General features: G+C 42.5%; 1 protein-coding gene across 1 annotated transcript in view; it reads left to right on the top strand.

Annotated features, from left to right (window-relative positions):
* The window catches only part of ADGRL3 (adhesion G protein-coupled receptor L3), a 482163-nt gene that overhangs the window by 434208 nt on the left and 20151 nt on the right, over positions 1 to 27804 (top strand). Inside the window, exons 18-22 of the mRNA XM_058804039.1 lie at positions 1130 to 1196; positions 2621 to 2712; positions 18873 to 19041; positions 21771 to 21896; positions 24480 to 24576. Of these exons, the coding sequence (XP_058660022.1) occupies positions 1130 to 1196; positions 2621 to 2712; positions 18873 to 19041; positions 21771 to 21896; positions 24480 to 24576 (551 nt within the window). The remainder of the gene's footprint in view (positions 1 to 1129; positions 1197 to 2620; positions 2713 to 18872; positions 19042 to 21770; positions 21897 to 24479; positions 24577 to 27804) is intronic.

Below are 27804 nucleotides of genomic sequence, written 5' to 3'. Positions count from 1 at the left end.
TTGAATTTATTCATATTTTGGCTTCTCCCAGCCACAGAGGTTCAGGGCATGCTTTATTCTCTCATCAGGCATCTCCTGCTGATCATCTCCCATGGGGCTGCTGGCACAGACCTTTCTGCCTGTTGCAAAGTCCATTGGAAGGGAAAAAGCATTAGCCACATACACTAGAGCTGTCATTTGTGAGAACTGCTATCTCCACCACCATGATAAATTCATATATACAGTTCCTGTCACTTGCGTAATCATGAAATTCTGTCGGATGTTTAGTAGAAGAGTGGTTTTATGCTTTCTCAGTCCTTTGTGTATAAACGGAACTGTGATTTGCAGCATTACAAAGACGACAAGATATTATTTTAAACATCATGTGGAACTTTCTTGGAATTTACATTTGTCTGTCTTGTAACGAGTCACTTCCATTTTATCTTCCTGTCGCCTGGAATGAACTAGGAATGGAAATGTAATTTCCCAGGGGCTTTAAAAAATGTGGGGAGTATTAAATGCGGTTGAAATTAAGCGATTAATAATTTAGTTTTAGGCCATGAATCAACTTCTTGTGATAGCACAGACCATATGCAACCCTGGAAACATTAGTGGAAACAAAATACTCAGGAGGTTCAGGGAAATAAAACACTTTAAAGGGGAAATTGCTGAACCTAATTAAACCTCAGCCTTCTGTTATCCAATTCATGCTTCCTATTTGCACCAAAGTTTCTCTGATATACTTGCTAGAGAAATGTCATCTTGCTTGACAGCTGACAGTTTGCATTGCATCAGAGCTGGAGAGCAAAGAGCAGCACAAAGCAAAGAAGTTCTGTGGATGTTCATCAGACCCCTTCCTTAAAAAAAACCACAGTTTAAGGAGTTTTTCCAACAGATGCAGAAGGCCTAAGCAAATAGGCCTTGTGCCATTTTCTCCCTGCTTCCTCTAGAGGTAATTATCTTACTCCATCAATAGCGCTGTCAGAAATTGGGCACATAATTCAGCATTTAAATGAACAAGCAATGTAATATTTCCTGTCTCCCACCGGCGTGTTTTGCAGCTCACATTCTTCTCTGTCACTCTCTCACTCTTGATGTATGTCCTGGGTGCAGTCCTTGAATGCCTTCTCTCCCCTGTGTTTCATTACAGATGTTGGCTCCGACTTGACACCTACTTCATTTGGAGCTTTATAGGACCAGCGACCTTGATAATTATGGTAAGAACTCCTAATTAACTACTCCATCTCTCAGGTCAAGAAATAAAACTTTTGCTGTCCCTTTTCTCTTTATCTTTAATTTACACAGATTAATTTGAGAAAGGAATGTTCTTCTCTGACCCTACCTGGCATAGCAATTAGACCCTCATTATGAGAGGCTCTTGGCATTGCAAAATACTTGATCAAAATGGACCAGAGAGCTTCAGAACAGGCACTTGCAGAGTTTGGTTTTTACCACTGGACATTTAGAGGTGCCACACTGTTTTGATGCCACTCACTGCTCACACTCCTTTCAAATTCCAGAGTGAAGTTTTGCATTGATAATGCAAAAAAAAAAAAAAAAAAAAAAAGAAAAAAAGAAAAGGGAAATCTGGGAGCAGGGGAGGGGGGAATGAAGAAAAGTCCAAACTGGAAAAGAAGTTTGTTGAGGGTTTTTCCTAACCAGCAGAAGTTGAAACTTGTGTGACTTCATGTTTAGCACATTGCCAGCATATCAGCTAACACAGCAACAAGGTAGAGAACCCAACTTCAGAGACAGCTGGAGTTTTCTTATACTTTAATTGCTACAATATGGCTTAAATAAACCATCCTTTGTTTTGACTAGGCTACAGTTTGGCTAGCACAGAAAACCAGGCACTCTGACTTCAATGAAGACATTGTCTGTGCTTCTGCTGCTTCTCCTGCAACTTGGGAACCATTTCAGCAGCCTTCCACATCAGGAAGGGGGCCATGCCACCAACTACAGCTCTTGGGGTTTTTTTTCCCCCCTTAAGCAATTAATTCATAAAAAGATATCTTCCCTATTTGATTATGTCTCAAATCCTAGACTGGGCTTTTTGGGAAACTCCTTTCCAGGAATTGGCCGCCTTGTGAGCGCTGAGGCATGGAAACCCCATCGCATCTTTTACAGAAAAAATCAAACAATTTTTTATTTTTGTTTTTCAACTTTGCATTGTGCAAAGTACAATCAGTTGTGCTTTCCCTGCCTACCTGCCCCGTTCCAATGTGTTTAATAGGTGTATTCACCAAAAAAAGATGCTTTTTTGCTTCATTACAATGGGGCTGGCTGAGCAAGATGCTGGGAGTGACTTTTCACGCCTGTACACGTTTCAGACACAGAGAAGCCCTTACTCTTTTTAATTTTCCATACTGCTCTTTGAAGCAGTACCGTTGAGGTTAGAACCAGCCTTGTATCAGCAGTGCCACAGCTGTGGTAAGGCTATGGCATCGCCGGTCCTGTAATCTACAGCCCAAGTCACCTTATAAAATGCTTAGAAATTCTCTGTCATTCAGTCACTATAAAACTGTACCATAAGCTAATTTCCTACAGTAACCCATCTGTTACAGAGAAGGAGCTGACTTTCTCCCCACCCTGTTGTGCTGTGTCACATAATCCTTTTTTTTTTCTTCCCCCTCCATTACAGCTTAATGTCATCTTCCTTGGGATTGCTCTCTATAAAATGTTTCATCATACTGCCATACTGAAACCTGAATCTGGATGTCTTGACAATATCAAGTAAGTGGTTTTTCTCTGCCTGTTTCTGTCTTTTGCTGTTTATTCCCTCATTGCTCTGAGGTGCGAAACGGGGGAGCCAGCTCTGGCAGCAGCAGTGCTAACCAGGGATAATACCTTGGGCTATGGCACTGCAGAGTGCTTTCTAAAAGACACCAAGTGGCTGATGATGAAGAACTATACTGGGATTTGGCTGCAATTGTTGGCATTTTCCATTCAGTTTTGCATGAAGGAGGCAAAGCTACATTTTCTGTCCTTGAAGCAGGTAACCTTCTAGTCTACGTAAAGGAAATTATGCCAAATAATTACCAGCTAATTATTGCAGTCTCTACAGGGAAGGTGTTGAAACAGTTGATTATTACTACTTCTGTGTGCTCTGAGGGCAGCTGCCTTACTTGTTTTCTGTTTGTTTTGGCCCCTGACAGATTCCATGACCCAAATTCTCCCCCGGAGTCTGATATTGCTTTCAGCAAAGTTATCCAGGATTTTCCTGGGGGTGCCCACATCAGCAGGTGGATGTGCTTGCCAGCCAAAGAATGTTTTGCCCTTGCACTGGGTTAACATCTGAGCCTGGGTATCTTACTGTCTAGCAAGCTGCTTCATTATATTGGTAGGGTATTAGTCTCTGTCAGTGCCAGTTTATTCAGCTACCTCTGCCTTTAATTACTCTCTTCAAAAACACAAGCCAGATTTCAGGTGCAGCGCATGATAAGACTGGGAGCCTGCTAATTAATAAAACCATCTAATGAGCTTCAGGAGGAGGAAATTGTTGGGAGTCAGCGCTTTAGTGCTCACCCAGGAAAGGAGAGTGTGGTGCAGCACGGCTTGAAGTGGGTTCTCCTCTCTCATTCGTGGTAGGAGAGGGAGAAGAGGCATAAGGGGAGCTCTTTAGAAGATGTCTGAATTGCACACTTGCAAGGCAGCTCTCAGCAAGGCTGTTGTTCTTACTGCTTAGCTGCTCTTGCAGATGCAGCTTTAATTTGAACCAGGTCAAGGCCCCCCCAAAAAGCTTTCTCAGCAGGCAGGGTTTGCAGTGCCATTGGTGTGCCATGACCTGGCATGGTCCTGTGGGTGGAGTTTTAGTGTCTTAGGTGCAGCTTCTCCCTCAAGGGTTGGGAGGAAAGGGAGTTGGAGTCTGCACAAATGCAGGAGACCCCAGTGAGCTCAGAAATCCTCAGAGCCCTCGTTCACCCAGGTTACAGGGAGTCTGCTCTGCAGGAAGCCTCAATTCTTCCTGCCATTGCTCTGCTGTAAAATGAAATTAGAGGAGAAATCCCTCCTGGATGTCCAGGATTGATCCCAGAAAGAGAGTCTGTCTTGGTCTTGGATGAGGCATTAAAGGCATGGTACATTTAATAATATTTATTAATATGGCTACTTGTCATGCATTAGTGCTGTGGGATTGCTCGCTGAGAGCAGTCTCTTTAAGATTACCCACACAAAATCATCTTACAGTATGACATTTAAATTAAAAACTGGGAAGAAGAAAAACAACAAAACCCTTATAATTAAAGCAGAAATAATAAATGCCTACTGAATAATCTTCTTGAGCTAATCTCTGGTATCTTTGTTTAAAATGCCAGGAATTTATACAACCAGTTGCATCAATTATAATGTCATTGTAAAATATTTTATAGGCTCTTTGGCAGATGAGTGTCTATTCCTGATTTGACTTCATTAAAACGTTTTGAAAACACAAGCAATTAAAATACTTTTAAGTATGTTGCTGATACTCTTCCAAATGCATTGCTTCATTACAAATTACTTTTTATGCTTGAGAAAATAAGAGCAACATAATATAAACTCGGGAAGACCCCAGGCTCACCCCAGGAAGTTTATCAAACCAAGCATTTCAGAACAGACTTGATTGTAATTTCTGAATACCTAAGCAGTACATCATTAACTCTCTAAATTCAAGACATGTGTTGTCTTAGTGTTGGGTGTGCTTGAGTTAGGAGGAAGTACAGATTTGTAACAGAGAGGGGAATTCCCTTTGGAGGGGGGTTTCCTAGGGAGGAAGGGGCTTGCAATCTTGAGAAAAGTTTTCAGTAAGATCATAGTTGTCCTCTAGATACAATCATAGTCTTGTTGGAGGTAAGATCATGGAGTTCCTGCAGAGTCATTGGCTCTAAGTCAGTTGCAAAACATGGATGTGTTACAGCAGCTCTGGAATAAAAAGCCACAGAATATTTATTTCACAGGGGACCACAAAGATCCTATCTGAGCAACCCTCCATGGGTCTACAGGGTTAGTAAAAAGGCACCCAGGTCCCAGAGCCTTGTGTCTCGTTGTATCAGTTTATATTTAATAAAACAAACCAAACCAAGGGCCTGCATTGGAGGGCCCCTTGCTGCCATCTGCATGTGACAGCTTTACAGCACATGGAGAGCTGAATGAGAGCTTGTTCTCCCAGCTCATTTCCTAGCATTACTCTGCGTTAGGCTGTGGTGAAGCTCTCGCAACATAAATCCTGAGCCTGTTTAACAACAGCAAAATACTTGATTCCCTATGGCAACGTAAAAATAAAGGCCATAAAATATTTTAATAGGCTGTTAATAAGCGCCCCTGCAATCTGGTCCTTGCCTATGTCACTTTAAAGGTTAGAAATACATTATGAAGTATAGAAAATAGAGAGCCAAATAACTCCACTTAAATTAATGAACTTGATAAGGGATCAGGTGTCACCTGGGATACCTTTAATTACTGCACCAACAGAAAAACCTTTCAAAGGGCAGTGCCTGAACCAGATGTTGTGTGGCTGATAGATTTGTAGGCACTGTGCAAAGTTGTAAAAATAAACTTCCCTAACCTTCAGGAACAGTCCCTGGATTATTGTGCCAGCGTGGGAGATTGTGACATTCCTGCAGTGGGGCACTGGTTACCTAGGGGTTACCCAGCAAGAGATTTGATGAGTACAGAGCTGGTTTATTTTTGTCCTTGTTAACTTTTCTGGCTTAGCCCAGCATTTCAGGAGAGAAGTAGGGTGGCCACATATGTGGGTCCTTCACCCTGTGCCAGTGGCATCCTCCCTATATGACAGGTTGGCACTGAGCCAGTTCAGTGGGTTGTGCCCACTTAGACAGCAAGATTCGTGCTCTAGTCCTGCTTTTGAGGCATGTAGCCAGGAAAAGATGTAAGCCTGTGTATGTCAGATATGTTGTTCAGAGCTGCAAGAGCTTTCTGTGCCTGCTGCTGATTGCAGGAAGATATTGGTTTCCATTTCATGAGAGGTACCATCCCCAAAAGTAGCATGCTTTTACCTAGGCCCGTATGAAGAAGTTCTGCTTGATGTCGTCTTCAGTATATTTACACAGAATTTTTAAGGATTCATCCAGAATGGGGATCTCTTCTGCCCTTTAAAGATCTCTTTAGTATGAAGTGACCCCAAAAAGCTGCCTCTGGGGTGGTGTGTGTAGCTTCTCACCATGCCTCCCCAAACACACACTGGGAGGGGATTTTCCTTCCCAGCCTTTTACTGTGGCTTTTTCTGGGTGCTTGAAGTCCACTGTGGCCATTGCTCTTTCATCTGTGTGTGGCTTGTTGGCAAACACAGGCGAGCAGAGACGGAGAGGAGCATTGTTTAGTCCTTGGCAGCTCTGCCCACGTCACACGTACCTCACTCCTGGCCTATCTGAGGCTAAAAGTGGGATGCAGAGGGTGCACAAAAAGGCTCTTGAGCACAAACTAATTTACTATCAACAAATGTACCCAGGAAGATGCTGTTTTGGAAGATTGATTCCCCCAGCCTTTGCAAGCTTGCAGGGAAGGCTCATCTTTCAAGCCAGGGACTACGTAAACTTTTTGGATGGCGAAGGCCTGCTGTGCTGCTTGCACCTGTACCCTGTGAGGTGGAGGCTGTAGGCATATCAGCGCAGTATTGATGCACTCTTGCTAGCAGATGGCTCCTCATGAGGATGTGTTAGCAGCTGGAATTCTTTGGAGCAGCTGTGAGGCTGTTTCACTGGAGGTTGCTGCTGTGTGGAGTGATTTCTGGAGCCAAGCGGCTCAGAGGCTCTCCTTCGTGCTTTTCCATTGTGCTGGGAAGATGCTGGATGTGCAAAATGTCTCAGATTGTCACAGACAAGACTGCACTGAATCTTTTTCGTATTCACATTCCTGTGGGAAGCCTTATGTGACAACAGAAAATACATTATATTTAAATAGTCCAGCACGGCTCTTCCATTATCCATCCATCAGCTCCTTTCCAGGTGGTCAGGTGTGCACTGTAGCAGCTTGCACACCAGGTTTCCATCCACCCCATGCCAGATGCTGCAGCACAACAAACCATCCCCATTTCCAGATGCTTAACCACCATTCTCTGTGCAAAACAGGGTTTCAGGCAAAGCCTTTGCAATGCATGGCAGTACAGTGCTTGTTCTGCAGCCATTTAAATACTGCTCATTCAAATCATCCTGGTTATAGTGAAGGGAAAAAATGAAAAGCTACACTGATGGTAATCCAGATGCACTCTTGAGGGTATCTAGTGAAATCTGAGCTCTTGTTTTTGCTGCAAGCTCTCGTGTTAATGACATGGAAAAACTGCTGGAAAATTGGGAGGGGAGAGAAGTCATTCAGCTAACAAAATTCAGGTCCTACAAGCAAATTAAGAGGGTTCATCAATGGGGCCAAGCAGCTGCTGCACCTGAAGTTACAGTGGACTTTTCCAAATGGCTGGAAGGAAGAGGTTCTCTCTCAGCAGAGACCAGAAGCCATCATGTTCTCTTCCTTACAGACAGGACCTTTCCTTTGAAGTTCCCACAGACATCCATCCCTTCTCTCCCTGGTGCTGCCTGGCTGTTAGTGTTTCCCCAGGCCAGACCAGACTTCCTGACATTCTTCTACGCTGTAGTATGTGGCAACTAGATTTTATTTTGTTTACTTTGGAAGAGCAATACATCAGCTGTAGCTGCCAAGAGCAGTTGCAGACCCATGAGAAAGAAGGCAAGAGGCAAAGGGCTTTGCCAGTTTGTTTCCCTTTTTGTCCTGTTTTATTGTGTTACTGTCTCAGTCAGGGCCTAGCTTGGGTTGTGCCATAGACCACCTGCATGCTCTTTAGAAAGCACAACATGTGAGGACCCCTTCAAAGAGGAGTGTTGTGAGGCTGTAGTCCTGGGTTTGTTGGAAAAATTCATTTAGTGCAGTAGAAACTCACCTGAAAGTCATCCTGGAAATTTAATTTTCTTTCCTTCAGACAGCTAGGCCCAGGGTCTTAGCTAGGAGCACCTTTTGTTGCAAAAGAGGCACAGTATTAATTAGGGACCTTGAGATAGTTTAATCCTGGCATTAATCACTGTAGTTGTGCTGCACATTTCTTCCTCTTGTGGAAACCTGCTCCCATCCCATCTTCCACAATGGAAGATTAAAAATGAAATGAAATTGAAGAAGAAAAACATGGAATTCCCTAGAAAAACATGTATTTATTCTGAGGACACAGGAGATACTGGTTTTAGGCATTGTGACCACATTCACAAGAGCACATGCTCAAATCCCATTAATAGGGACAAAGCAGAAATGTCCTGCATTGCAGCCGTCAGAAATCAATCCTCAAATGACCAAAATGAGCCCTCCTCAGTTTGCTGGCTGCCATGGAAGTTTCAAATGGCCACGGCTAAAGGCACACAGCCCTGAATTAAAGACTAAGCAAAATTGTATATGTTCTCTCAAGTTTCTGAGTGGAAACAAAACTCACACCGTACTCCTCTACTTTGTAGTATTTTTCCGTAGAAGTCTCTTGCTCAAAGGCTTGCAAGAAATAAATCTCAGAATGCACAACTTAACAGCCAAAAGTGGGAGCCAAATGTAAAGATTTAACCTTGATTATTACTATATAAAACCTTGCAAAGCTCAGTCTGGGCTCTTTCAGGGAGTCTGGCCCAGGTTGTGGGAGGTGAAGGATGGGGAGCACCAGGCACAAAACTGAGAAGCCCCTTTTGAAGAGATGCCTCTTTTAAAACTGTTGCCATAGCCCGCTCTCCCCATATGTTGTATGGGTGTAAGTGATTATCTGCTCTTTTTCGTGCTTCAACATATGTACTTTATTTAAAGAGACATGACTAATCCCAGCCTCCAGATTAGCTTGTTGTTTCAGTCCTGTGGGTTTGCTTAAGCCATTAAAAAAATCCTGAGTTAGGTAGAGAATTGAAAACAAAGGTTAAATAGAACTTCCAAAAATCATCTGCAGAAATGTTTAAATTAAATCCTTGATTCAACACAGCGGTATTGTGCTGGCAGGAACAGAGGTTTACCAGTCTAGTTTTATTTACTCAGCTGATTGAAATGCAGAAAAAAGTAAACATCCTGGGTTTGATGCAGTGGGGAATGAGTTAGACTTTTGAAAATGCAAGATTTTTTTTTTCCTCCTTTGATATGAAGAGCTTACATTACCAAGGAAGAACAATAATTTGTAGCAGGTAAGCTTTTACTAATGGAAGATTAATTTGTGTTTTGTTCTAGCCATTTTAGAAACAAAACAAAGTAGGAGACAATAAGGATTATTCCAGCTTTTTCTATGGAGATTTAAGATCCTCTATTGGTTTCCAGATCTTCCTTGTTTAATCATAAAATGCTCCAACTTGGAAATAGTTTGTGATGACAAAGGGTCTGGAACTGAATATTGCATTATATTCACCCAGAGGACTGGACTTGCAGGACAGTAACACTTTAATCCTTCCTTACCTCTGGGTTTGTGGTTGCTTGGGAGTGCAGAGGGAGGACACAGTACAATGAGAGGGCCCAGTTCTTGGGAGCTTGCCCAGCACAGCATCTAGGTGCAAAAGGTCCATTCCTTTATCTTCAGAGTTCTCAGATTCGTGGAGTAAGGGCTGAGAGTCTGGCAACATGAGCACTCCCTATTAGGAGCAGCAGGTGTGGAGAGGAAGTTTTCATGCACCCATGTCCTGACTGGACATCACCTAAAACTTAAATAAAATAACAGTGCCTGTACAGAGTGAGATTTAAATCTTTTTAAATCTCTTTAAAAAGATTTTCATACAGCCCTACTAAAAAAATAGAAAGATTAACTGAGTGGGCTGTTCAGGAAGAGGACACTGAAAAATCTCTCCTTCCCACCCAGCTGTGCTATATGCAGCATTTTTTGACTCCTGTGACTTTTGGGGACTGCAGGCTCAGAGCACAGCAGCTCCAGGATGGCTTCTGGAAAGGAATCATCCATGGAGAGGATAATCTGATCCTAGGGAACCAAGAGGACTCCCAAGCCAATGTTTGGTCTGCATAAGCTTGGATGAGAAGCAAGTGTGCTTAAAGAGTGCTTGGGACATGCAGACAGCACATTCTCTGTCACCAAAAATCTTAAGAGGAGTGTTTTGCAAGGATAACCAATTATTTGGACACTTTGGAAGATGAGGAATAGCTTTTTCCTCCTTTGTAAAACCTCCCCCCCTGCAAAGTTTAGATATCAGCCATGGAGTACTGAGTTGGGCATTAGAAATGTCTTCCCTCATTTTCATTGTCCCAGAGCTCAGGCCATGATCTCTGTGCTTCATATGGCCTTTAGAGAGAGCACCATGTCTTCACAGCCTGATGGTCAATGAATCATAGATTGATAGAGTATCTTGAGGATCATTGAAATCTAGCTTCTGATTCTACACAGGAGAACACTCAAAAGGCATTTTCTAAAGGCTTCTTGAACTCTGTCAGGCTTGGTGTTGTGACCACTTTCCTTGGGGAGCCTGTTCCAGTGCCCAAACCCCCTATGGATGAAGAACCTTTTTCTGATATTCAATCTAAACCTCCCCTGACACAATTTCTGGCCATTCCCTTGGTCCTGTCACTGGTCACCACAGACAAGAGATCAGTGTCTGCTTCTCCTCTTCCCCTCCATGAAAAAGCTGCAGCTGCAGTTGTGAGGTCTCCCCTCAGCCTCCTCTTTATCAGGCTGAGGAAGCCAAAAGTTGTCTCACATCTCCCTGGATCCTATGTAAGAGAGCACCCTGCCTTTTAGTCTCCTGGTAACTCAGTGCTGCTCCAATGTAACCTTCATCTGCATCTCTGCATGAGCAAACTTGAGCAGGCAGCAGAAAGCAAACCCAGAAAAACCACTGGGAGTTGGCACAGAACAAATTATGTACAAGCTTCCTACCAAGAAAAGGTATGGCACATTTATATTTTGCCCAAGGGCCGAGTTTATGAGCACCTCAGAGGCAGAAACCCTGCTAGTGCTGGAAAAACATCCGAGACTGCACTTTTGTCTGCGTGCCTTTTTCCCACAGAGATGTTGGTGGCAGCACCTGATTTCATTTGTTGCAATCTGCTGCTGTTTGAGTTTTTTACAGGAGGGTTTGGTTGATATCTGATTGTTTTGGTTTGGGGGTTTGGTTGTTTACCTGTGCTTTTGTGATGGTTGTGTTAATGTTGAATGGTGATGGTATAGCACTAATCTTCTCAGTGACAGGTGTTGTCCTTTCTGAATCTAAAAAAAAAAAAATCAATCAGTGGTTATTGATTTGAGAGAGTGTCCTGGAAGATATTTAATACCTACAATCTTTCTGTGAACCCATAAATCATGATTATTGTTTTAAAAGGCCATGCATTTTAAGCACTTTGTCAGCAAGCCCTGATGGTGCTATTTGGATAATACAAATGTGTCTAAAGGCTTTGCTGAATCCATATAGTGTGGAAACAATTAGATATGTGGTTACACATCAGTGTGGCTTGAATAATTGTGCCATGCCTTTGCAAAGTGAGGAGGAAGGAAATAAACAGGGTAAGCAATTCTGAGGGTAATTAATTACTTACAGAAAATGAGATGAACTTAACAGAATTGCTCTTTCCAATTGCAATAATTAAGGACAAGTCTGAGAAAGCAGGACATGACTTCCATGGGTGAGTTGAGAAGAAAGGGATGATGCTTTGCCTGTGGCAGAAAAGTCTAGCCACTGGTTGCCCCAAATCATAGGCTTAGGCATCACACAGAGCCAAGGAAGGTTTGGCCTCATTTGTGTGATTAACATTTGCAGATCTACTGATGGAAATCAAAAGCGGCTATGGCTTTCAATATATATAAAATTACCCTTTTGCCGGGTCTTCAAGGCATGTAAAGGCAGGAGTTTCTCCTGCAAATGAAGCTGTGGCAGGCTCACTGACCCCTGAGATGGATACAGATGTCTTGAGGGGACTGGCTACCTACTGTCAGAGACAGTGTGGGAGCCAGAAGATGGGACTGGTAAATGATGACTTGGAAGGCTGTGTGATGAACACCAGCAGCCTAAGGAAGGAGATTAGGAAGTCATTTGGCTTCATGCCATCAAGGTGGTAACTTTGTCACAAAATGCAAAGGCAAAATCCTTTAAGCACTCTTTTATTGCTTGCTATTGATTTTTCTTGCCATGAAGATGCTCCCTCACTAATTAACGATAAACCCGTTTGCTTTATGAGGGGAGTGCTGGACTTTCCAGCTCCTTCAATAAATCAATCTTTTCTAATCCTTGAAATTTAAAAAAAAAAAAAAAAAAAGAAAAAAAGAAAAAGAAAGTAAAGCATCCCTACTACTTCATATTGGCAGGCAGTGGGGAGACACAATAGCACACTTTATTTTGTGTTTCCCTCCTGCTTGCCTGCCGGAAACATCTGCCTCTCTGCTTTATTTGCACCATGTTAAAATTAATTCCATGGGTCTTTCTGAATTCTTTTGTGGGGGCACATCATCCATCTGTGTTTATTTGGGTTTCATCACCCCTAACAGCTACTAAAGGTCCTGTATACTCACTTTGGTGTTTTTACTTCCTATCCAAACAGTTATTTTGGGGCCCAAGGCATCAGTCCATGTGCTTACTGAGCCTTTTCCTACTATCACAGACATAGGGAAATACTTGGAATTGTCAAAAGAGTGATAAATTCAAGTTAAGTTAAACTGTAAAGGGTTGTACAAAATTATAATATGTAAAGTCAATTAGTTATGTAGGGTCTTATTAAAGGCCTAGGTTTACTCTAAATATGGCTCAAAACTTCAGTTTGTTACATTAAAAACAAACAAACAAAAAAAAGCTCTTCAAAGCATAAGAAGACCAGCCATTATTCTTTTTAAATGAGAGCTCAATAGCTGCTTTTTGAAAACAGACTTTCTGTGTTCAGCAGCATTTTAGAGCCAATCTTCATATGAAGGTAAATTCTTGACTTACTCTTCCTGCTGCAGAAAAAGTGAAAGCTTTAACATTTTATGATATTGGTAATCCAGGTACATGAAAGTAATTTGCTTCATGTAATACAAGTTGCAGATTGTCTGTGACTGTTTTGGGCTGTCCATGTGTATCCCAGCAATTCAGTCTTCTGGTGACAAAAAGCTATTTCTTGGGATTTTAAAAGGATAGGTAGTGTAAAAGGGGTTCCTGAGCTTAAGATGAATTGATTTTGAAATTCCTTAAGCATCTAAACAAGGATATAAGTAGCTAATTTTAACAACTTTTTTTAAAAAAGTACTGGTCTGGAAATGTAGACCAAATATAGGAATGTAGAAGGTAATGTGAACAATCCTTTCTCATCAGTGAAGGAGAAGGTACTCTGGGAAATTGAAAGACAGCTAACTTAAATAAGATTTTGAAAGAGTTTTACATGATGTGTAATTAACCTTAAGAAGTCTTTGCCCCAAGGTAAAGTCAGGGCTTTTTTAAGATTAGAAAATGAATTAGGTATTTATACAGCTTGGTAGACTATCCACTATCCATCATCTGGGCTGCAAAGAAACACAGGGGAGGTGAGGTAAGATTTCACAGGTTCAATGAATAATGCAGCCACTAAAGATCAGCTTTTTACCTTCAGGTATTTGAAAGTGAAGCCTCCACCTAAGCCATCATTCAGGTTTCCTCTGCAGTCTGTAGAGAAATGCATTTCTGCAGGGAATACCTACCTTAAATACCTGTTCTTTTAAGGGATAAATTCCTCTTTGGGGGTACTAGTCTGACATTATCTGTGGGGGGAGTAGAGTCACATAATTTAAATGCAGTGGGCTATATCCCTTACTGCCAGCTATTGGATGGATTTAACCAAATCTGGAGATAGCGCTTCAGATGCAGCATCTCAGGCTGTGCTAGGCTAAATTTTCCAACAGTTTCTGCTTCAACAATTACTTGCCTTTACTACTAGTGAATATAATCTCAGTTTTCCAGTCAGCACCTCCATTTTTCTGGGAACTGAGGCTCTTCCAAGGCTTTTCTCTTGTCTAAGTGATGGGTTTTACGTATTGCAGATAATGACACAGTATTACTGCAGCATTGATAGGTTTCACAGACTTCACCATGGGTAAAAAACCAAAACATTCTGAAGTAATTTTTGTCAGAAATTGTTGCTAACACAAGAGTTAAGCTTCTTACAACACTTGAGCTGGTAAAATGAAAAGGATTGTATTTCATGAGAGCTACAAGACACTAAATTCTACGGCCCTTGTGTGTAGAGAATTAAACTGGGAGTTAGGCATCTTTGAAAATCTCACAAACAGTCACCTGTTTGCCTAGACACATCCATGTTGGAAATAGGGGAAGAACTGCTAAGGTCTTTTTGGTGGTTTTCTCCTGAGCTGCTTTGAAGTGTTAGCCTCAAGCTCAAAGGGAATCCGAGTTTACCAGTTTTGCATTTTGTCTCTACAAAAGATAAAATGGAGCCTTCAGCTGCCTTGAAGAAATGCTATTATGGGTTGCTGAAAAACTTTGTGAGGGTCTGGACAGTAACAGCAACATAAAAAAACCCTTCAAATTTTGTACTTTTATAATCTTGTGCAGGTTGCTTTTCAGTATAAAGTCTTTACCCTAAAACCTGCATGTTTGTGAACACAGCAATAGAAATCCAGGCCCTGCTCCTGCCCACGCTGCTGGGCTGACAAGTCCAGATTGTGTCATATCTTCATTTCATTTAATTGCATTGTAGGGGAGCTGCAGGTTGCCAGTGTTAACCAAAGGAGGTCTCAGCAGGATAGACTGGCCCTGTCTGTGTTGCCAGGGGTAATGAGATGAACATACTGAGCCATCCTCCATCTCTGGCACCCATGGGGTTTCTGTGAGGGATCTCAGGTTCAAAAGCTCTGTGCCAGTGGGGAGAGGAGGCCTGGGAGTTGTTGCACTTTGCCTGCCACACAGGCAGGGTTAGGCACACAGCCTGTGTCAGAAGGTCAGGGAGAGTCCCCATGGAAAATGGCTGCAGCTAATCTTGTGTCCCCACAGTGACAGGAGCTGAGTGATCCAGCTTGGTTTCTTCATCACTGCACTGAGCTGCTTTTCACCCTTGCCTGGCAGAGGCCTTTCTTTGCTCTGCCCCATGAAATGGTAGCAAATAGGTCCATGTTGTGTCACTCAGGGCTTTAGAAGTTCCTGATCCCATTACCTCAAGAATGCTGCAGTCTGACTCATAATGTGGCAATTTGGAAGTTCCACTTTGGAAAAGTAAATGGCTGTCAAGATACTCCTGTAACATGCTCCAGCCCCACAGGCTTCAGTTTTGCCACTTGAACACATGAAAGCTGCCTGTGGTGACTATGCTGGGGTTTCAAAACTTGTCTTCTCCAGTGACAGCCATGACATTTGGAAGATATTTCAAAGTCCATTGATAGCTGTGGGATGGTGGCCAGGAGGGGTAGCTGCAGCACACAGCCTGCTTCTGTGCCAGCATTCCCAGTCATGTTTCAATTCCCTGGGACAGCAAGCCAGGCTGGCTGGTGTGTTCCAGGCACACCTGGTGCCAGTCCCCCTTTGGTTTTGGTGATGGCTGGTGGGAGAAGGGAGGGGAACTAGCAGTAAACTCAATTCTCTATGTCATTATATTTCTAATGTTGGTGTTCTTGTCTTTATGTCTATGCATTCTTAGCTATGAGGATAACAGACCCTTCATCAAGTAAGAATGACCTGAATGGCTGATAAATTTCATTTATCAGTGTGGTCTCATGAACCAGCTGTCAGATCAATATTGAAAAATCATTAAAGCTTCTGTCATTCGCTTTTGAGGCAGAAGAGCAAACTGTGCAGGAATATGGTCAGGCATACAGCTAAGGTGCAGAGTAAATGTGCTGCATGTGTATTGCCAACCAATTGTCACCTTATTTGTTTTATATTCTGTAATTGGATGTTACTTAAATTCAGGGTGAAAGCTCCCAATTTAATCCTGCATAGTACAGACTTGTTCTACCAATACCAGCCTCTGGCCCCCCTGTGCTGTCACTGGGATTGCTTTATGGCAGTATAAATACAGAAGCAAATTTTCAAAAAGGTGCATGGCTGCTATTCCCCATGATTCCCTTTCTAGTTAATGGGAGTAGTGCAAGCAAATCTGTGTGCATTGGTAGCTCCTTACTCATTGGAATACCTCCTAATTGTCCCTAATTGTAAACCACTGATTTTCAAAGGCATCAAAAATGAATATTTTTGTCTCTTTATTGCAATAAAATTTCACTACAGGAAAGAAAAGCCATGGAAAAGCAGCAGCAAGTCTGTACAAAGAGCAAGATAAAAACCTCAAGCTGCACCAAAAAAAAACCCAAAAAAAAACCTGTGAAGAAAGCCAAAAATGCCTAGAAATTATATACCTTAGGGCACCCACGCTCTTTCTCCTGCAACCAAAAAATTAACGTGCAGTAGCACAAAATATGAGCAAATCAACTTTGCAGTAGACTTTCAGTTTGTTCTTCTGGTGAAGAGTCCTTTGTATTTGTCCTTTCAGCACCATTCCCATGTTCTCTTTCATCGCTTGGCTCTGGTTTTTTCTGCGGATGCGGGATGGAGCTTTTCACAGTAATCTCCACATCCTCTTATCACCAGGTCTTGTTTTCTGAGGCACAACACTGTTAATGTGTGCAGTTTGCACTGTTGGGGGTCTTCTAACCCACAGATTCCTTTCCATCACTGAAGGTAGAATATCTTCACTAAATAACTGTTTCATTCCTGCACACATCTGCAGCCAAAGGCTCTTTAATCAGATTCAAGAATGGGCTGTGCTTTAAAGCAGAATACTTTTCTGATTTCCAGGGAATAATTTTGAAAAGACTCTGGAAATGCAGGAAGCTTTTATCTGGGCATGAGAAAAGAGGAAATTGGAAAAAAAAAAAAAAGGGAGGGGGGTTTCCACTTAATTTGTTCTTCTTCCTTTTTTTTTTTTTTTTTTTTTTTGGTGAAAAAGAAAATTATTTGTATTTTATTAATTGGTATGCAACTAGGACAATAGCATGCTCTCACTGATGGTGGAATCTTGGGGAAAAAAATATCCCAAGTGACTAAAGCTGTAAACTTTATGTAGTGAGTACCTTCCTGAAGAATTGTAAGAGTGTATTTTCAATTTGCATCACGCTAAATATTTATTAGTGGGATTGACTGGAAATGCTTCAAAGGAGCTGTTCTGGTCTGCTAGGTCCATAATAGTGATTTTTAAAGAACTGTCTTAATAAGCGGTTACCTTAGGGAGCTCTTCTGGTCATGTGGTTAAATAATACATATTTTATAAACTTCAGTGGAAGACTTAATGCTGTGTTTTCATTCCAATACCTAAAGGGAAAAAAAAAAACAAACAACAAAAGACTTGAATACAACATTGGTATGCTTTTGTTTGTGACAACCCCTGCTAAAAGGACAAAGGATTCAAAGCTGTAGCTGCCATGGCATCTCCATAGCTGAGATTGTCTGTCTGACCTCTGCAGGGCTGCTTTGTGCCCCCAAATTGCTGCTGCTTCATCTTTCTCCCCCTTGCCCCATGCTCTGCTTAGCAGATGGGAGCCCAAACATGCCCAAACCCAGGCTGAAGGGGCTTGGAATCATAGGCAGGTCTTTGTCCCTGTGAGCCTCCTGGAGCACCTCAGGGGGCCTTGGGGCAGACAAGGAAACAGAAGTGCTGGCTCACTGCAGTCTTGTCTCATTTGGGATATAGAAGGGCTAAACAGGGAGGAAGGGGTGCAAATATTGGATATCAGTGCATTCATTTTTATGATGTTACACCTCATGGTAACAGAGGATGGCAGAAGAAAACCAAAGCCTTCAGGTAAAGGGCAGATATTCAAAGTGCTGCTTGCTTCCCAGCTAGAAGTGGACTCCCTCCTCTGTGCAGCAGCAATTCCTTTAAAGTTGTAGGTAATACATCATGTGAGAACTAGGCTACGAGCAGGACAGAGTTCCTACACTGCTTCTCACACTTCTTCTCTTGTCCTGGTGTTTGAAGATCAGTCTTTGAAAGGGTAATTTAGGAGATGACTAAATGTTGTTTAGCAGGGTAACATGGAATACTCCACCGGCCATCCCAACAGAGCTTCCAGCTTTCCTGAAACACCCAAAACCCCTAAGATGCAGCAGCCACCCCATGTCTCCAGCTCTGTTGTCCAGGTAGAAAGTCAGTGGGAGAAAGCAAGCAAAAACCTCCTGCTCCCCCTGTTTGTTGGAACAACATCTGGGGCCGAGCACACCGCTACTACACCTCTACTCCCACTGCCCTCCTGAGGTGGAGCAAGTGATGATTTAGTGGTACAGCCCATGTGAAGAAGGATTGCCCCTCCTTTTCTCCAGGCAGAAGTGTGGCAGCAGCTCCCACGTTAGCAAATGTAGTGTGTGAGTGCCTGTACGAGTACACACGCTTCCCCTCGTCGCAGGGTGGAAGAAGTGTGAAGCAGCATAGCAAAGAACATCCTTGTGTGGAGTGGATCTGGCAAGCAGGGAAGGCTTGCCCACCTGCCTGTAGCTGTTTATCTGGCTTACAGGCATATGGGAGACAAGCTAAAATGCAGCAATACATGTGTCTTGGTGTTAAGTGTAAATAAAGAAGCTAATCCAGCTGGCAGTCCTGTGAAACCAGTGGACACTAAAAAAAGTGACAATCAGAGTTGTCATTTCATTTGGTTTATTTTCTTTCCCTCCATTTGCAGAAATAACATCTACATGTCATTTACATGCACACTGCTTTTACATATTTGAAAAAGAGACATTGTGGTTACAAATGTGCTTTGGTTATGATAGATTTCTATGCTCATAACACTTCCATTTCCTTGTATTTCCTCAAGCTTGAAGATTTGTAAACTGCATTCAGCTTGAAGACAAAAGCTCCCTATGATTTATTTTGAAATGCTGTTTTCTTCTTGCTAAAACCAGGGGCAAAATCTTCCTGCCTGTAGACACATGCCTTCTTTTGTGTAGCTGAAAAACCAATCCCATTCTTTTTTTCTTTTTTTTTTTTTTTGTTTCTCCTGACAGGTCCTGGGTTATAGGTGCAATAGCCCTACTCTGCCTATTAGGACTGACCTGGGCATTCGGACTCATGTATATTAATGAAAGCACAGTCATCATGGCGTATCTCTTCACCATATTCAATTCTCTGCAGGGAATGTTTATATTCATTTTCCATTGTGTCCTCCAGAAAAAGGTAAGATGATGGTTCCCAGCAGCAAGAGAGGTGGTAACGAGGTGTTTTGTTGCCTAACAACCATAGCATAGCATCGTCTGTGGGCCCTGAATTCCTATCACACAGATTTATCTCCGTGCACCTAATAAGGGTGGTATTTAGACTGGAAACGAGCAAGGTGCTGGGGAATGAGGTTCTAACAAGGACCTGTGTCAGTGGCATTTCAGCAGCCAGGGCCCTGGCAGATGTGTCAGAGACAAGGGAGAAGGCAGCTGTCAGTTTGCAGTGTCCTGCTGTCAGGGCTTTCCCTTCTGTCAGCCATATTGTCCTTCCTTGCATGCCAGTGTGAGAGGGAAGAGAATCCACCAGCATCCAGAAAGTGCTCCTGTGGCTGAGTGCTTACAGCAAAGTGGAGCTTTACATCCTCATTTGCAGCCCCTGCAGGAAATTGCCCCTTTCTGTGGCAGCATATGTGGGTTGATGGGATGTAATAGGGGCTGCTTCCCCTGCTTTTTTGAGAAGTGAGGGACCTGTGTTCTGCAGTGGTTCATTGGCCTTTGTATTGCTTGGATCTGATGCAGTGTTTTGGAAATCTTCCTCAAAGCAAGCACAGCAAGTGCTTCTTGGTGGAAATTGAAGTATGCCCCAATTAACATTTGCAAGATTACAGTGGAGTCACTTAGATAAACTCCAGGGGGAAAAAGTAAACACAACAGAATGAAAATTCGGTGTTTATGTAGATCAAATTTACAGCCTCTGACAATCAGTAATAAGTATTTTTAAGAACCTTTTTGTTCTCTACTTAAATTTTGTTATACAGAGCTCTCCAATTCTGTGCATGTCTGCTGATAATTTGCATTTGAGTTTCAAAAGTTTACTGAACTGGTAGGGAAGACTTTATGTGGATACACTGATGCCAGTTTCTCAGGGTAACCAGTAACTTTTGGTGAAATAGCTATTGAGTAAAGTCAGGTCTGTGTTGAGAGCCACAGGCTTGCCCCTCTCTTACTCACATTTTCCTATACAGGCAAGGGAGATCTGACCCATGAGAACATAATCAAAATTATAAAAAGTGAGCTCTGCAAGTGATGCCTTCGTAAGGATCTACAGAGCTATGTGCAAATGTCATTCTTGAAACCAAAGGAAGACTTTTGGGGTTAAGAGTTTTATCCTTGTTGCATCTCAGATTTGTCCATCTTAAGAAGCTTTAAAGCTTTATCTAGATGCAACTTCCTGCTGATGATCCCAAACCTTTCAGCAGGAAAGTTTCCAGGCAAAATGATAATAAGAGTGTAGGAAGCATCACTATTGCTTATTAAACCTGCAGGTGCTTCTCTGTGAGGAGTTTGAATTTTTTTTCTGCACTCTTCTGACTGGTACATCCTCTCAGCTCCAATGCACCCCGCAAAGGGTCAGTCCCTAGCCCAGCATCCCTGCACTGCTCCACAGCCTCCTTGCCCGTGGGGTTCTCAGTCAGCATGACAGAACCATTCTCTTTTCTGTCTTAAACCAATTTACACCCTTAAATCACCACTGATAATGGTGGAATTGTTCCTGATTTACGGCTGCGCAGAGGGAAGGAGAATGCAGCTGGTACCTTGATGTGGGGTGGATGCACCTCTCTGACCTAAGAGCTGAGGGAGGTATTATTTAAAGGGAGAAAAAAAAATTTCCTTTCCTATCTATCATGGCCTAGAAAATTGGCAAAGTGCTGCAGAGAGGCGAGCAGTGGGTGGCTAATTAAAGCAATTGAATTATTTTCTCTCAGCAAAGGATTGATTAGGCACTCGAGCATATTGGGCACTTGTGGTATGTGTTTGTCTCAAGCGCTTAAGGAAGAGCCTAATGAAAAAACTGTAATTTGCTATTTAAACAGTTGCTTCACAGAGTTGTGAAATGCTCATGGAGAGTTTGGCAAAACTGTACAGCTAACCGTGTGCTTCAAGGAATTGCAACTGGTGTTTTGGACATGCATGATGGCTTGGGGGTTTTTTTTGTGTCAATGGGAAACATAACCCTCTTTTGGCTTCTTCAGTACAGTCTGCTCACCTTTATCCCTATCCCATCTGGTTTCTGGGTATTGCTGCCCATAAAAAGTCACACCTGAAGCTTGGTGGAAGGTTAGATCCTGTCCTGGCACAAGTCAGCGTAGCTCCTCTGAAGCAAAGGATGTGGCACGGGTTTGACTACAATGCCCATTTAAAGCATGATTGGCTTGCACAGTGCTGTGGAAAAGCAGGCTCCAGCCATCCTTGAGCATTGGGAATATAATCTCTAATGCTGCTGGTTCTACTGTTTCCTCAAATTTCAATTTGACTGCAAGAAACTTTTTTTTTAATAAAAAAATCAATAGCTTTCATATGTTTCTCTTGCAATTCTTCTTTCTTAGTCCCCTGCCAGAAGCAATAACTTTTAGTGCCTTGATGAGCCAATATGCTAGTTTACATCAAATCTACAACAGTATTAATTTTCAGTCATAAATAGTGTACCTGCACTTTCTCCCATGCTCCTGTGATGTGCCTCAGAGGATGCTGTAGCTGGCTGGTGCCCATGAGCAGCTTTGACGTCTCTTGTGGCATCCTCAGCCAGGAGCTCAGCTGCAAGGGGTACCAGGCTGCTTTCCCACACACTGCAGCAGGTTTTGTGTCAGTGAAACACTGAAGAAAAACCAGGGGTTGTGTTGACAATCAGAAGGCAGTGGGCTGGAGGAGGAGCTGCCTGCTCACCACCTCTGCTCTTTCCCTGGCCAGGTCCGTAAGGAGTACGGAAAATGCCTGCGCACACATTGCTGTAGTGGGAAAAGTACAGACAGCTCCATCGGCTCAGGAAAAACCTCGGGGTCAAGGACGCCTGGAAGATATTCTACAGGCTCACAGGTAACCCACAATTTTGTCTGTGTCCCAAGGCCATGCCAAGACCCTTCTCAGCTATTCTGGGAGGAAAGCTCCTCTCGGCACCAAAGGAGCTGCCCTAGGCCACTCCCCAGTGCCCCTGCAGAGATTTCCGTCACTTCCAGACCTGAACTCAACACAGTGGTCTCCCATGAGATGTGATGGCAATTAAATGCCTCTCCAAGAACCTTCTGAATAGTTCTGCTGAGAATAAAAAGTGCAGGCTTGCCTTCCAGAGGCAGGTTGGTAGTTATCACCTGAGGTGTCCTGCCTGCTCTCCATCGGAAGCAGGAGGTGGAAGCATTTTGTCAGCTGTGCTGCATTCCAGTACATCCTTTAATCATGAGATGAAGGTTGTCACTATTAACTATTAATATGTACAAGAATGATGCTATAAGCCCCGAGTGTTTTTCTTGTAAAAAAATTTAAAGGCTACAAGTGTCTTGTAGCAGACTTCCCAGTGAAAGAGCTAGCTGTCTGACATGCAGTAGTTTGGTGTGTTCTGTGCCTCACTCAATTTGTCTTAGCCTATAGACCTCTTAGGGAAAGCCATTGGGGTCAGACTGTCTCACTAAGCTACTAGATTTGTTGCCTTTGTTCACATGAAAATTCAGGTTTTGTGCAGTTTGCACACTTAGCAGTTTTGAAGCTAACTTGTGTGTAGAGATGCAGATTTATGGATGAAGAGTTCATATAAAATGAAGAAGCTTATTTCTTAATCAATAGAAACCAAACACAAATTTATTCAGTATTAGTAATGGAAGTAATTATACATGACAGTTCCACTATTAAATTATAAAATACATGCAGTGAGTAACAGCTTATAACTTTCCAGGAAAACCTAATTTGCAATTTATGTCTCAGAGCAAATCATTATTTATTTGCAGTGGTTTCCAAGATGTCATCCAAAAGCTCTGCTTTGGTGTTTTCAAAGGTCTGGTAGCTATGCAGAGCAAATAAAAGCAATAGAATATAGAATCTCTCTCCAGCAGGCCTTCAAACCCCAGTAATGTCCAAAACTCAAAATATCCAGCAGCATTTAGGTGGCTGATTTGAAAGCCTCTGGTGTTACAAAACTTAGCTGCTGTGCTGGTGCCCTCCTCTCCAAGAAGGGTTGACTTCAATGGTCCCCCCCTCTCACCAGTCCCAGGACAAGAGAACAAGCCCTTTTGAGGGTGAACTGAGTCTTATTTTGCCTGCAGAAGTGTGTTCTTGAAAGGATGGAAGTTCCTAAGGCCTATTGTAGCCAGGAGAAACCTCACACAGGTGATGGAGAATAGATGGAGATCAGCCTAAGTTGTTGAAAACATTGGGTCCTAACTTTAAATAGAGAAGACCATGAGGAGGAAAGCTTCAAAGATGCCTTTATTCTCTGAGAAGCACATAGAATACAGAATAATTAATCTACAATGGATCATGTCAGAGAAATAGAATAAATTAAATGTCCAGGTGAAAAATAATTACTCTGAAAGATCATGGGCCTCATGTCACATGGTACTTCCATTTATAGAGAGCTAATGCATTATTAGGAGATGCTGTTATGCCATGGTTAATGAGTAATCCAGGATTTTTCAGTCTGTGACCATATGATTAGGCCTTGGTAAATCTCTCATGGCTAAAATCTCACTAGAGAAACCACTGGAATTTTGGCACTTAAGAAAAACTTGGTCTGTCACAATGGGAAAAAGGCTTCCTAGTCCCCCATACCACCTACCATCACTTTCACACAGCCAGAGAAAACGTCCATCAGAGTCACAGACATGAGGTGAGGGACAGTTTCCCTGGGACACCTGGGTTCTCCAGTCACCTTCATGCAGGAATTGGGATTGAACTGCTCACAAGATGCATTTTGCCTGATTTTTTGATATCTTTTGCAAGGTCTAGTTGGGGAGGAGTGAGACAGTCATGTAAATGCCACAGAAGCAGATACTTCACAGCATATTTGAGGAAGAAAACAGAAGGCCAACATATTCAGGACACTTTTGCCAGTAGCAGAAGCTATACCACAGGTGGCAAAAGCATCACAGATTTTTCAGTATGGGAACAGAAGTCATTCATTTGTGAGAAATTTTTTTGCCCCCCTAAAATCCCCAAGATGGAAGATAGCTATAGAAAACTTCTATAGTTCATTAAGGGACACCAAGACACAAATCAAGTCTTCTGTTACACTTCACAAAAAATAAGAAACAAGTTGTCTGAGTATGAGAAGCACACGTGCTTCTGTGTTTGCGTTATTTTTCCATTATTTGGTGCTATATTGGTAAACCTGCAGCTGGCATAGGGTCTGAGTTTCTCTCATGCATGATTTATTTTTTTTTAATTAAGATGTAAGCAATTAAAATCTACACTTTTTCTTTGAGCTAGGCATTTGTGTTACGAAGTAAGTCTGGCAGGGTCTGACATGCATGAGGCAGGTTACAACAAAACAGCAACTGCTTGCTTACAGCTGGCTAGAAGCAAGTCTCATCTTGAGCTAGACATGCCAGTAGCCATCCTTAGTGAGGCAGAAAGAAACCTCTCTACAGCTGCTAAAAATTCATTGCCTGCTGTGCTTCAATCCCTCTTCAGAGCCGGATTCGTAGGATGTGGAATGACACAGTTCGAAAGCAGTCCGAGTCTTCCTTTATTACTGGAGATATAAACAGTTCAGCTTCACTCAACAGAGGTAATTATAAATGGTTTTTCATATCTCTAACTCTTCTGATGGCTTTAAGGAGTCTGAAATATGCTACCTCTTTGTCCCCTGCCTTTTCCTCCTCGCCCCAAACGTCACTGGATCCTGTTCTACCACCCAAGAAATGTTACAGTGATAAATGGGAGGAGATGTTATGGTGGTTGTTGCCTTCTTTTTCTTTTCTTTCTTTATTTCTACACGTGTGTTTTCAAGAATTGTCATTTCTGGAAAGAAGGTAGAAAAAGTGAAAGAGAGAAATGAAATAAAGTTGAAATCTCCCCTGTCCCTCAGAAAGCTGCTAGTGCCAGAAGCTGCTGACGTGTCAGGCCTCGTTGCTGACAGTGAAAATGGGCCATTGCAGCACTGTACAGCCTGTGTTAAGCATCACAGGAGTCCTGATTGTCCTGCATATGTAGCAATACTGTCATCTTTACAGAAGCAAAAGTCAACAGCAGAACACAGACGTAAGGAAAAACTGTGCTTGGAACAAAATTGTCTGTGTTGGTGTTAATATACCTAGTTTGAAGAAGTGACTGATGTGAACTTTACAGACATCTGTGGAGGAAAGGCTATCAAAAATGTATATGCCAAACAAAATGTGGTGTCTGGCACAAGGGGAAATATGAACAGCTTTTTTAAACCAAGTGTTTTTCAGAGAGTTGTAGGAAACAGAATACAAGAAAAAGAGCCTGAGAGGTTGTTTCCTTTCTCTTCCATACAGCTACTTCATGAATTAACCCTCAGCAACCAGATGCCAGACTCTGTTTTGTGTTATCTGTCCAGTTGATGGTGAAATTAAGAGAGGGTAGAATTGGGATTACTGGGCCTAGCTGTTCTCTCATGGCGATGAAAACCAATTTATTTCCAGTCCTGATGGTTGGTGTGCAAAGCTCAGCTGAGAATTGAGCTGGTACTTTGGTTCCTATTCAGTCTTTATTCTCACTGATTTTAGGGTGATTTTTGCCTGAGGGTAGGCTTGAAGGATTCTGACTGTGCTGAGTAATATTGAGTGGTGGGGGAACAAGGGGTACATGATTCTGTTCTCTGAGCATTATATGCACTGCCCAAATCAGTGCAAAGGAGGAAGGCAGTGTAACATGGAGCTGTAGTGTTCTTCAACTCACTGGTCTTCTTTTGTGCCAGGATATTTTCCCTTTGCACTGAAGATGCATTAATAAAGTTGACTATAACATTTCATTACTGCACATCCCTGATTTATCCACACACATGGCCTTCACATCTCTCTCTGTCTCTGCATTAAAGACTGCAGAGCAGCAGTCTGGGTCTAATGGAGGGAGGAATTGGTTGTCACACAGAGGTTCCAGCAAGAGCCACTGTTTCCCTCAGCCACCCATCCCACTGCTCCATCTCAGTGGCAAACCAGAATGTGTTATGCATTAAATATTTGCTCCTCCAGTTAGCACAGAAGTTGAACTTGCTCTCTGATGCATCTGAGGTTACCAAGGACTGTGTTTTAGCAAACAGGATCTCCTGCCTTTGTTACCAAAAGAAAAGTGTCTCTCCTTTTTTGGTTGTGTACTTTTTTCTATGCCAAGAGGCAAGTATGTCTGTCATCTGGGACAAGCAAAGAGGTTTCAAGTGGACAACATTCATCCCAGTGTGGTGAGAGCCCGTTACAATATGTGCCTGTTATTTAAAGGTCAGTTGGGAAATGAACTGGGAGAGGAAGCATCTTCAAAGCATGTTTCCTCCAGATATTTTCCTTGTGTAAGGATACTTTCCTTCCTCACTGGATGAGGTGAATCACCTGAAGGGCCTGAATCTCTCTACTGGCTACAGAAACAGCCTGATAAGTGTCCTAGAAGGGAAGCCTTTTAGGTAGAACACTGAAGTGACCTGAGTAAGTTTTACAGTTCTATGGTCATCCTCCCTCTTTTTCACACAGGCAGGCACAATATTTGTTGTTGTTGTGTTTTGGGGGATTTTGTCTGGTAAACAGAAGTATCTGCAAAGCGGAGGTTAAAAATATGTCTATGGGAGATGGCATCTCCAAAGCAGCAGGTGGTCAGTTCCACATGGAAAAACACCTGACATCAACAGTATTCTCTCCAGGTATTTCTCCCTTTATCCTGTTTATTTCAGCTGAAAAGCAACATTTGAGGTCTTAGGGCTTTCCACAAAGAAAACTCTCCAGAGAACTGCAGTCAGAACAGAGCAGTGAGGCAATGTGTTTTTCACAGTTCTTGTCTTACTCCTAATATTTACATATATATTCATCTTTAAAGGAGCTGTTTCATTAATGTTTTATTTACAAGCACGTTATTGAGACTCAGAGGATTCAAATGTGAGCCTTGAACTGTATGGTCAGTAGCTTTCCTTGCCTGAGGTTGATACAACAGGGTCTTATTTCTGTTCAAAACTCCCACTCCAGCTCTCCCAGCCTAGACACCTTTTGCACAAATTATCTGTATTGTCCCAAGTTAAACATTCTATATGTGCTGGCAATTTCCCCAAAGCCTTCAAAGAGCAGTCTGTGTTCTAAAACAGGAAGAAAATGGTCCTTTGTCCCCAGAATTGTCCTAGCATCCAGGTCTTGGAGCTTGACTCCATTTCTCCATGTCCTGAGCCAGCACTGAGTTTTAATATTTCTGCTGGGGGAGCTGAAAGCAGTGAGACACCCTCTAACTGGGGTACTATCTCATTGAAACCTGTTTTTTCCCTGATACCATTCATCATATTCACAGCCTCCTGCCACATGGTAACATCCCAGGCAAGACTGCTCTAGCTATCTGTATTTCCTGTATGATGACCTGCATTTCTGTATGACATCTCATCCCTTCTTCGTTCATGAACCTGCTGGGCATCAGTCTGGAACATGGTATCTGAGTTAGTGTATGCCTCCTTTAGACATACAGCTATGTCCTTTTCTGATTTAGCAGCTAACACACTGCTTATGGCTCTTTCAGCTTCATATTCTCTTTTATCTTCTATTCTGCCCTCTCCCTGCCAAGGTAATTGACCATAATGTTACTTATTTGAATTTATCACACCAGGAATTTCATGCATAACCCCAAATATGCCTGATGTAATGTGGTCTGTAATGAAAACTTTATTCTGTCCTAAGGCATATAAGACTATTTCAGATTATTTCCTGAAGGTAGCATCTAATTATTGATTAATAAAAAGTATGTCTGCCTTTGTTTCCCCTTGCTGCTCATTATAGCTTTGTAGTGATGTAAATTTGGGGTTGTTTTATCA

Source organism: Ammospiza caudacuta, chromosome 4 (genome assembly GCF_027887145.1).
Source record: "Ammospiza caudacuta isolate bAmmCau1 chromosome 4, bAmmCau1.pri, whole genome shotgun sequence".
In the NCBI taxonomy this organism is placed as follows: Eukaryota; Metazoa; Chordata; class Aves; order Passeriformes; family Passerellidae; genus Ammospiza; species Ammospiza caudacuta.
Note: the sequence above shows the minus strand (reverse complement) of the source record. Positions and strands in the feature narration are given on the sequence as shown.